Here is a 12,052-nt window from a genome sequence, read left to right on the forward strand (position 1 = left end):
GGGCTAATAAAGATAGCCATCGACTTACAACAGTCTGTTTAATGACTGTTCAAAAATGGACCCGAAAACAGTGACTTATGGCCGTTTTTTCTAGTCATGGCCTTTGACAGCTGCTTGGCAACTGAGTCATGTGTCCTGAGGTCATGTGATTCCCCTTTCATGATTTTTTGACAAGCAAAGTCAATGGGGAAGCCAGATTCACCTAACAACCGTGTTACTGCCTTAACATTTGAAGTGATTCACTTAACAACTGAGTCAAGGAAGGTCGTATTGTGGAGTCAAACTCACTTAACAAATGTCTCACTTAACAATGGAAACTTTGGGCTCAATTGTGGTCTTAATTCAAAGACTACCTTTAAATGTTTCTAATTGTTTGTGAATGCCCCCTCTTTTTGCCAAAGAATTGGGCTAAAGGCAGCATCTTGCTGTCTTTAATTTAATTGCAAACACCCTGCCTTCATGGCACCGGACCAGAATATCTTCGGGACCGCCTCCTGCCGCACGAATCCCAGCGACCGGTTAGGTCCCACAGAGTTGGCCTTCTTCGGGTCCCGTCAACTAAACAATGTCGTCTGGCGGGACCCAGGGGAAGAGCCTTCTCTGTGGGGGCTCCGACCCTCTGGAACCAGCTCCCCCCTGAGATTAGGATTGCCCCCACCCTCCCTGCCTTTCGTAAACTCCTTAAAACCCACCTCTGTCGTCAAGCATGGGGGAACTAAAACATCTCCCCCTTGCCCATGTTGTTTTGCCGTTTGATTGATTGACTGTGTGCCTGCTTTTTATATATATTGGGATTGTTTTATGATTTTTTTAAATTTAAAATTGTAATTAGATTGGTGGGAATTGGATTTGCTACTATGTACTGTTTTTATTATTGTTGTGAGCCGCCCCGAGTTTGCGGAGAGGGGCGGCATATAAATCCAATACATCTAAATCTAAATCAGTTATTCTTTCATGTTGCTCTGTCGATTGCAGCAGAGAATAAGTGCTGATCAACCTTGTCTGGACTTAAGTTCTAGCAACTAATCAGGATACCACAAGCATAAGGCCGGTGCTGCAGTCAAACTGGGAAATCAGTTGCCCTACTTGCCAAATAAAGATGCAGGAACTCTTCCATTAAATCACCAGAAATCCAGTTTGGGCTTAATGAGAGTTTACTATTTATACACACTCGACATGAACTTTGAGACCAGAAATTTAAAAATCATACTTTCAGTTGTATTAGAAAAAATCTAGTTAACTTCACAATTCAGTGCATGTAACATTTTGAAGAAGTCAGTCTTTATTTGCTTTGATTTCAGTTTCTATTTTAATTGATTTCAGAACCACTGAGTGTTTTTCTCCATTAGCATTTTGAAGATAAACTTTTCATATGGTAGAACTAAACTTAGGTATATTAAGAGACTTTTTAAGAAACATCCTTTGGTTTGGGCTGCTCATATGATGCGTATCGTATGCTTTGTATATCATATACGGTACTTTACAGAATTATACTAGTGAAAGAAAGAATCACAACAAAAAACTATCCAACATCAATAGTCATTTGCATCATTCACATTTTTATATAAAATTATTTTGCATTTACAAAATACAATTTTAAAAACTATCTTTGCTTAGATTAACTAGTTAGGCAAATCTGCCCTAGGAGGTAGATTCTCTTCATTGTGGCATAATTAAAAAAAAAGATATTGAGAATGTTTGACTAGTTTTAAACGGCTTGACAGGAATCAGATGATAAACTGCTGTTCTTGAATGGAATCCTATGGCTCATTTAAGAATCCTTAAATCCAAACTGTATGCAAAGCAAAACCTGAGCACTAAGAAGGTTTTAATCTAAATTATTTTAATGTTATACTTAGGCAATACAGTTTACTAAATCTGTGCAAAGCAAAGTGGGGAGTCAAAAGTATCAAGATGGTAGCAGTGACTATGCAATTGAATCTCTGCCTCTTTTAAATATGCATTTATGCAATTGATATTAAAAGGCTGGGCTCTGATTGTGTCATTGTGGGAACCTTTCCCGAATGCCTTACGTACAAAGTATTCTGCAAATGTTTTGCGCTGTGGAAAATGCCTCCTTCCAATATGTTAGGCAGCTTTACACTTCTGTATCTTTTTCCGAACACAATACACAGGACTGGTAATCAGGCTAAAAAATAATTGTTTCTTATAGAAATTTTATTTTTCAAAATGAAGCTAGGGTGAATTTGTTTTGTTTAGCTATTAAGAACAAAAGGCTACAAATACCAAGAATAATAACCTTGAACTTTCTAAACACAAGAATAGTAAAATGTTATAGGTAATCCTCGACTTACAACAATTCATTTAGTGACTGTTCAAAGTTGCAATGTCACTGAAAAAGCGACCTATGATATTTTTCACATTTATGAGCATTGCAGCATCCCTATGGTCATATGATCAAATTTAAGACCTTGGCAATTGACTAATATTTATGACTGTTGCAGTGTATTAGGATCATGTGATCATGTGATCAAGCCAGATTCAATTAACAACTGTGTTGCTAATTTAACAACTGCAGTGATTCACTTTCCTGTGGCAACAAAAGTCATAAAATGGCGTAAAACTCATTTAACAAATGTCTCACTTAACAACAAAAATTTTGGGCTCAGTTATGGGCGTAAGTCGAGGACTACCTATATTAGAATAAATTAAAGTATTTTCTTTGGTTTTGTTTAATTAAACCTGTCAAGTAAGCTTAATTTTGAAAAAAAAAATCAAAGAACTGTAAAAATGATGTATGTACATAGATCCTATGAAAAATATTTTCATCCTCTAAACATAAACACATTCTTCAAAGAGAGAAAAAGGATCAGAGATAGGTGTGGTTTATAATGAAAAGGGTAGTATTGCTTCTAGGCAATACAGTAATACATGTTGGATGGAGTCCAGTATTACAATAAACACAGCCCTTGATATAAGAAATGAGTTGGTGCATTTAGGTCACAAAAATAAGAAATATAGCAGTAGCCTACAATGAACAAAACTAGGGGAAAACTAGGCATCACCATAGTTGTGTTTAACTTTGGTGTGGAGTCCATGCAATAAAACAATTGGCCCTCCTTAAGAACTGAAACTGCTGCAATTTGTGAGTATTTTATCTGGCAATCAAACATTTTCCATATTTTCCTTTGTTTTCCCTCATAAGAACAATGCTGGATAATTAGTAGGTATGCATGTCTGCTAAATGCATAGTTATGGCTCCATAAATAAATGGTGTAAGAAGAGGAAACCATGAACCAGAAGATATTCAAGCTATAGTTCTGCTTCTTCTAGATGGATGAAATATATTCCCTGAGTTTCTTCCTTCCATGCCAACTGTTTCAAGAGTCAGGTGCTCTGAGGTTCATAATCCAAGAGGAATTATAGAAGAGAATACCAGGTCCGGGAGACATTCTGTCCTCAGTGCTATTGAAGCACCCATGGTCCCTTGCTAGAAAGGCCATTTTCCTTGCCATTCAGACACAGAAACCTTCGTAAGGAAACATCAATGACAAATAATTTGCCATCACAGGAATGTTCCTGAGTTGCTCACAGCGCTGTTTGTGTTTCTGAATGAAAAATGCTTCCAAACATTTCCTAGGAAAAAAAATGGAGATTTGCATTATAAGCTGATGCCAACATTACTGACAAAATTACGTTAGATGTGTGTTTGGACTATAGGTTACATCAGATAAACACCAGTTATAATTAAGTTATGGAATTTAGTTTAATCATGACTAATTTTCCCTTTCTATTTTAGAGAAATGAATGTTAAATCTCTTTGAATTTAACCATTACTTATGCTTAGATTTTATTATATGTTTACTTATGACTGTGTGCTGCCTCAATATACAAATTTTAGGCAGTTTACACTATAGTACAATACAGAAGCAATTCATTATAAAGCAATATAATCCCGAACAAAGAAATACAATAGTTAACATTTCAATATAACCACCATTGAATTCAACCACAGCATGATAATATTGATTACTGGAAGACTTGTAGGAAGACCAGTGTTTTAATTGCTGTCCTAAATATTAACAGGGCCATCTTGAGTTATGGAGGCAACCTGTTCCAGATGAAGGAAGAGATAGCAAGGGTTGAGTCCTATTCCATCTATTTCCCTTACAGTGAGAACCACTGGAATGGGCAGATATGAATCCTCCCTTTCTCAAGTCATGTAAACCAGAGAGGTAATCACCAATTTTGAACTGCAATTGGAAGCAAATTGGTACCTACAAATAATGCAATTCCTGCAACAAGATAACTGTATTAACTGAAGTTTCTGAATGTGTACAGTAGCAGGCAAGGTAAAATAAATTGCAACAGTTCAAACATGAGATGACCAGAGCGTGAGAAATAATAGACAGTGCATCTGGCAAAGAAATGAATCAGACTCTTCATTTAGTATGGTTTTGTTCTTTTAACTTACCTCTTCCAAATTTTGGAATTCAGCACTGCTATCTTCCAGAGATTCATCCGAGACAGAGACTTCAATCTGATTTGACCTCTGAATAGGTAGAAATGGCTTGTTATTGTTTACAAGACTAACATATAATAATAAAGCTTCAGAATCTATTTTTAGTCAAATATCAGCATAGGATTCTAGAGGATTTATTTCATATGACATATATTTCAATAAGTTCATGAATCAATACTCCTATTAACCCGAGTTACAGCATATTTTATGGATTTTTCCAGGAGCCACTGATAATATTTCAGCCCTGTAATATGTACATTTAGCAAATTAAAACTACAAACTATAATTATGATACATGTATCATAGCTCTGAGTTGCAATAAATATACTTGGTGTGAGGCAGCATTTCACATCTTAACAATAGGATGGTATACAAATAATGTTTCTGGGTGATATGATATTTTAATAGCTTTTGTCATTATCTTCGTGCTTCAAATACCAGCAAAATTTTCTGGATTGTATAACAAACAATTGACAAGAGGTGTTTTAAATATTTAAGTAATAAAGCTGGAAAGATATAAATGAAATTCATAGTTGGTAAATATCTTCTATTAATGTCCTCAAACCAAATAATTAGACCAGGAGCGTCAAACTCATTGAGGGCCACATCAGGGTTGTGTTTGATGTCAGGGGGCTGGATTAGGTGTGGCTGGGGAGGGCATGGCCGACTCAACATCGCTCATGTTGGGGGGGGTACTGTGGTGGCCCGAGAGCTCTGCCAGCAAAAATGGGGTCCCGAACTCCGTTTTCGGCTGCGCTGGACCCCTGCAACCCTCTGCCAGCGAAAACGGAGCTCTGGAGGGCTGTCCGCAATCCTCCGAGCTCTGCTTTTGTTGGTGGGGCACTGCGGGCCAGCCCTATGTTGTTTTAAGGGTGGCCCTGTGGGTCTTGAGTTTGATATCCCAGTATTAGACATTCCATGAATGACAAATCCTAGAATACAAGTTCTATGTTTTTTAAAGTTTGGGATAATTTGATTATTTCTCCAATTCTCTAATAATTTATTAAAGAAGAAACAGAATATAAATCATTCTAGGTTTTAAAAAGTGAATGTATACAACTGTGTTTAACTGCAAATATTTGTATATACAATTTAGAATTTCTTTCATATATATTATGTAGACTGGGTTTCATAAAAGATTATTCTGGTCCTATAATTCTGTCCAAATATGAAAAACCTAAATTCAGCTATCTATAAAACATAATACAACTGATAACAAAATTCATTGAAATTTGTATATCTATATACAAGTAAATATATTTGATATTCAGTAAACATAAATACATTTAACAGAATAACAGAGTAAGTTTGTTGCAACCGCTATTCCAACTCCCTACTCAAGCAGGAGACCTTATACTATTTCAGACAAATAGTTGTCCAATGTCTTCTTAAAAACCTACAATTTTGGAGCACACACTTGGAGACAAGTTATTCCATTGATTAATTGTTCTCACTGTCATGAAATTTCTCCTTATTTCTAGGTGGCTTCTCTTTTTGATTAGTTTCCATTCATTGCTGCTTGTCCTGCCGTCAGGTGCTTTGGAAAATAGATTGACCCCCTTCTTCTTTCTGGCAACCCCTTAGATATTGGAACCCTGCTATCTTATCACTCCTAGTCCTTTTTTCATTAAACTGAATATATTCAATTCCTACAATCTTTCTTTGCATGTTTTAGCCTCCAGTGCAGAGGTGGGGTCACCACCGGTTTGCTTCCTCCTTTGTTGCACAGGGACCCATGTGCTTGCGTGTTTTGGCAAAAGACCTCACCAAAACATGCATGCACCTGCATCCCCGTGAGAGATTTTGCTACCTGCACAGGAAGCAATATTTCACTCGAATACGTGCTTGTGCACCAGAGCTGCGGAGCTGCACACAATTAGGCATACCGGTAGGAACTCATTACTGGTATCCATAAATATATTTTTAAATTAATATCAGAGTATAAAATAGGGCGTTTGCCCAGGTTCGCCTGGTGCACCAGTTGCGGCCCTACTTGGACAGGGAGCCATTGCTCACAGTCGCTCATGCCCTCATCACCTCGAGGTTCGATTACTGCAATGCTCTCTACATGGGGCTACCTTTGAAAAGTGTTCGGAAACTTCAGATCGTGCAGAATGCGGCCGCGAGAGCTATCATGGGGCTTCCCAGATTCGCCCACGTCTCTACAACACTCCGTGGCCTGCACTGGCTGCCGATCAGTTTCCGGTCACAATTCAAAGTGTTGGTAATGACCTTTAAAGCCCTACATGGCAGTGGACCAGAATACCTCCGGAACCGCCTTCTACCACATGAATCCCAGCGGCCGATTAGGTCCCACAGAATTGGCCTTCTCCGGGTCCCATCGGCCAAAACAATTGGCCTTCTCTGTGGCTGCCCCGGCCCTCTGGAATTAACTCCCCCCAGAGATTAGAACGGTCCCCACCCTCCTTGTCTTTCGCAAATTACTCAAGACCCACCTTTATCACCAGGCATGGGGGAACTGAGACACCTCCCTCAGGCTTTTATATTTTATGTTTATTATGCATGTGTTGTATGGTTTTAATTGTTGGGGTTTTATATATACTTTTTTAAATATTAGATTTGTATTACTATTATATTGTTTTTGTTATTGTTGTGAGCCGCCCCGAGTCTTCGGAGAGGGGCGGCATACAAATCTAATAAATAATAATAATAATAATAATAATAATTATTATTATTATTATTATTATTATTATTATTATTATTATTAAAATAGTAAATATAACTAAATAAGTTAATTATTTATACCTGTTCTATGACAGAATGGCAAGTAGCCATGCTGCTGTTCATTGTTGCAAACAAAACAGCATCATGGATGGTCACAAAGAGATGACAAGGCTCAAGACCTCCTTCTTCAAAGACTCCACCAATACGAATATCATCATACACTTGAGCTAATGAAAAAGACAAACTTAAAATTACTGATTGCAGATCATTTCTTTTTTCCCCACCGTAACTGCTATTGGAGAATGATTTCCAAAACCTTTTAAGTAAATTAAGTAAACTCTATTGTTGCGTCCATCTGAAGCTCAAATAAATTGAACAGGAAGACTGAAAGAACTGCATCGCACCTACTTGGATAATGAGCTTATTGAGCAAAATACTCAACCAGAGTTGATTTTACATAGCAAACCATTTTTCAGGGAACAGGAAAAACCTGTACCACCTAGGACTGGCTAGATAACCTTCCTTCTATGAAAGGAAGAGCCAGCCAGAGAGTCACCCAGTTGAGCATTTTGGAAAAATTTAAATTGTTCATCTCCATATATGTTACTTTTGGAAGCCTTGTGCTGTACCTTATGAGTCCTGACCATTCAGAGTTTAAACTCTGGAGCTATCTTGCATTTTGAAATAACCCAAACAACTCATACGTTTGTGCATGCATATTACTAGAAGGCTATCTCAAGAAGTTTGATTTCATTTCTGCTCTGTTCAGGAGCAAGTATTACTGTAATTTTTTCCCTTGCCCTAGATCAAAGGTCTATTTAGACCTTTAGTGATCTAGGGCAAGTAAACAAATATGAAAGTATAAAATTACATTAATTCAAAGGCTTCTTTTTCAAGATAAAAACACTTTAAATATTTTTATCTTGTAAAAGTAGCCTTTGAGTCAATGTAATTTTATAGTTTTGCATTTGTTTTTAAATTCTAAAAAAACCTGAAGATGGCAAAATGAAACTATTGCTTGAACTGTGATTTTCCAATCCCCAGGCTATACATTGCATACATTGCATATGTAAACCTATCTGTGACACAACGATGTGTTGTAAATAATTTTGCCACTAGTTTGCAATTTTGCCACTGGTTTGCATGTGCACTCACGATGTTTCTGCGCATTCGCAGAAGCATCCTGGGTGAGTGGGCCTAGCCTCCCACTGCCAGCACTACCAATTCCAAGAACTGGTCCGAATCAGGAGCCCACTGCAATAATATTGCCAAAAAGGCTTCTAGAGTTGTTAACCTGATCCTACGTAGCTTCTGCTCCGGCAATCTCACACTACTCACAAGAGCCTACAAAACTTTCGCCAGACCCATCCTTGAATACAGTTCATCTGTCTGGAACCCATACCACATCTCGGACATCAACACCCTCGAAAACATCCAAAGATACTTCACCAGAAGAGCCCTTCACTCCTCCACTCGAAACAGAATACCCTACGAAAATAGACTAACAATCCTGGGTCTAGAAAGCTTAGAACTACGGCGCCTAAAACACGATTTAAGTATTGCCCACAAGATCATATGCTGCAACGTCCTACCGGTCAATGACTACTTCAGCTTCAATTGCAATAACACAAGAGCACGCAACAGATTCAAACTTAATATTAACCGTTCCAAACTTGACTGTAAAAAATATGACTTTAACAATCGAGTTGTCGAAGCATGGAACTCATTACCTGACTCAGTAGTGTCAACCCCTAACCCCCAACATTTTTCCCTTAGACTATCCATGATTGACCTCTCCAGGTTCCTTAGAGGTCAGTAAGGGGCGTGCATAAGTGCACCAGTGTGCCTTCCATCCCCTGTCCAATTGTCTTTCCTTTATCTCATATATCATATATATTTTCTTCCTTTCATATATCTTCTCCTCTATTTTTACATATTATCTTTATATATATTACTTCATGTCTATTCTCTTCCATATGTATTGTGTATTGGACAAATGAATAAATAAATAAATAAACCCACTGTTGCTGTAACATGATATAGTAAATGAAAATTCAACTTTTGCCATTTGCCACCAAAAATGGTTCTGCTTCTTGTTGAATTGAAGTTACGGTAAGTTTAGGTATATGGGTTACAATTACAAAGCAGTTTGTTCTATTAGGTATGTCATTAAAGTTCTTAAAATATTAAGTACTGTATTCATATTTCCCTTATTCCCTACCTCTTTCAATAGTTTTAGCTGTCTTTTTACATTAAACTCTGGATTCACCCTGGACATTTTTCAGCTCAAACAGTATCACACGCTAAATAAACAAGTAATAAAGAATAAAATTCTTACCAGGTATATTTGCAAGAAAGACCTTAATTCCAATCCTTTGATAGTTGGTACATAACTATACAAGAAGACAAAATGAGAAAGTGATAATGGATTGATTTCGCATAGTTGTGGCTTTAACATTTACAAGCCTTCATTTAATGTGCTAATAGTAGACATAGTATATTAAGCTCTTTTTTTTTTCAAAAAAAGCCAAAGACATCACAGTACTGAATTTTACAAAGTGCCTGGTTACTGATGATGCAATTTATAGTCTAAAACCAAATAATTAGAATGGGAATGGGAATCACAGGACTTACTTTTATTTATAAGGTATATCTTTGAAAATAAAAATAACATTGTACTTGGTATATATAGAATTGAAACCACCATCTGCATCTCCTTATTCTGTGGTTTGCTATACTGTATAGTACTTAGTCATAAAGTTAAAATAACAATGTAAAATTCATATTTTATCTACTGAACAGGCAGAATTTGTTTTTTGTTTGTTTGATCAACAGAGTGTTAGTTGTTACTTTGATTTCACAAAAAAGTTCCTGGCTTCTCACATGTGTTCTCATGAGAGAGTATAGTCCAGTGGTTCCCAATGTGAGGGACACACCCACATGGGGGCAATTTGATTTTTAATGGGAGAAATTGGAACCTTATTTAAATCAAGTTAATGGCCTTTTAGGCTTCTTCTGCATGAGTGGCAGTTCACTTTTTGAGTAGTAAGAATTATATGTCATGGGGGCAGGGATCCGGATTTTCGAGATGCTTAGGTGGGGTAGGGCCAAAAGAAGGTTGGGAACCATTGGTATAGTCATTCTGACTAAACTGAGTTGTCTATCTTTCCAATTTGCAGCCAGAAGTACAATGCTACTAGTGCTGTCCCCAGAGACAGATATAGTTGGACTGTATTTAGGCATGTCTCTTTAAGATATTTCATTAGGGGAAATGTAGTGAAATTGCACTCTGGGTAATGTAGTTTTACATGTGACCACATTTGTGTATTCTTATTGGCTCTGACTCAGGATGAGGGGTAATTGGAGAGAACATTCCAGAGGGTCTTTGTCTTCACCCACTAAGCCAGCCAGCATGTAGATGCTACACCTAGAGCCCGGGTCAATTCAACCTCTTTTTATCTGCACAATGGGAAAGATTATACTGCAGAAGAATCGCATCATAACTGTGAGTTATTGTGAGAATGTCTGTAATAAAATGATCTGGGATATTTCATTGTGCTGAGTTATCTGACTGGGAACAGTTGATTTGTACCAGAACACTACTTGTATCAACTTTTAGTCCTGATTAACCCTGTGTCAGGCCTGCCTCTGTTCAAGTCCCAAGAAAGAAAACTCCCAACTCTATTGTAGTAGAGAAGAGGTACTTCTACTGAGTTTGGAATGATAGCAGCGAAAGAAAAGCAAGATCTGAGGCAAAAGATGCAAACATTACATATTGAATGTCCCACCCCTCAGGGATCTAGGCTGAATCCAATCTCTATCTCATATAGTATCACGTGGGACAAATTTTCAAGTGTTTTCATCTATCTGGAGTTCCAGGACGGTTTACCTTGACTGAATGTAAACAACTCCATTGAGCAGTGCAGTAATTTGCGAGAGCAAACCTCCCTTTTTATTCACATGGGCCATCTTCACACCAGCTCATCTCCCAAACCTCAATGCCACGCCCCCTCCACCTCCACGTTACTACAGCAGCCAATAGCAAGCAGGGAAAACTGGTGCTGAACATCAGCTGACACCCTATTTAAACAGGTTAGTTGAAAAGACTAGCCCCAGTGAACAAGACAGGTTACGAAAGAACAACATACCTTTCCCAAAGCTTTTGTACCCATCAGATCCACAAAGCAAACTCCACTCATGTCAAGAATAATGGTGTGGAAGTTCACAAAGGGGGGTGCTAAGTTTATAGGATCTATACCGGAGGCTGGAATAATGCTGCAGTTGCTTTTCCTATGATCAGCTGTGTTTTTCTGTTCACATGAGGTATTTGGATTTAAAGAGTTTACAGCTGGGTTGAAGACAATATAGGAGATGCTGTTGCCATTGGCAGCTGTCTGGTTATTATTGGTATCTGTTGGAGAGCTGCTTTCAAAATCCTTATGCAGTTCTTGCAGAGACACAGTCTGTAACAAAGAAAAGTAATCATTTTACAAATCTGAGCCAGGTGTTCAGAATATTTAAGGTGTGATAAATATATGTGTAAATTATATTTTTTTTCTTTCTAGCATGAAAGAAAATTCCAATTTTGCCTAGCTGTAGGAAACCTCACTTATAACCTAGATAATTGCTTGGTTACCTTGTCTTTTCTGAAGATAGATTTGAATTTGCTAGTTTTCTGTACTGCTACTGTCACCTTTTCTTGATTTTTCACAAACTTTTTTCTGGCTAAGTAGACTTTGATGGGATCCACACCAGTCTGTTTAGGAGGAACAAAAAGTATTTAGATGCATTATCTTCCTAGCTGGACTTAAGTGTCAGACATAGAAATAAAGAAGTACTATTTTTAATGCTAAGACAAAAAGTAAAGCAGATGATCTCTACTTT

General features: G+C 37.5%; 1 protein-coding gene across 2 annotated transcripts in view; it reads right to left on the reverse strand.

Moving 5' to 3' along the window:
* Positions 1–1,553: 1,553 nt before the first annotated feature.
* The window catches only part of SLC26A9 (solute carrier family 26 member 9), a 55,566-nt gene continuing 45,067 nt past the window's right edge, over positions 1,554–12,052 (reverse strand). For both annotated transcript variants that reach the window (XM_070748903.1, XM_070748902.1), the window contains exons 16-21: positions 11,805–11,924; positions 11,317–11,631; positions 9,507–9,561; positions 7,250–7,395; positions 4,436–4,513; positions 1,554–3,597 (exon numbers count right to left, since the gene is read on the reverse strand). In XM_070748903.1, coding sequence (XP_070605004.1) covers positions 3,550–3,597; positions 4,436–4,513; positions 7,250–7,395; positions 9,507–9,561; positions 11,317–11,631; positions 11,805–11,924 — 762 coding nt within the window. In that variant the 3' untranslated portion in view covers positions 1,554–3,549. The remainder of the gene's footprint in view (positions 3,598–4,435; positions 4,514–7,249; positions 7,396–9,506; positions 9,562–11,316; positions 11,632–11,804; positions 11,925–12,052) is intronic.

This window comes from Erythrolamprus reginae, chromosome 3 (assembly GCF_031021105.1).
Source record: "Erythrolamprus reginae isolate rEryReg1 chromosome 3, rEryReg1.hap1, whole genome shotgun sequence".
Taxonomy (NCBI): domain Eukaryota; kingdom Metazoa; phylum Chordata; class Lepidosauria; order Squamata; family Dipsadidae; genus Erythrolamprus; species Erythrolamprus reginae.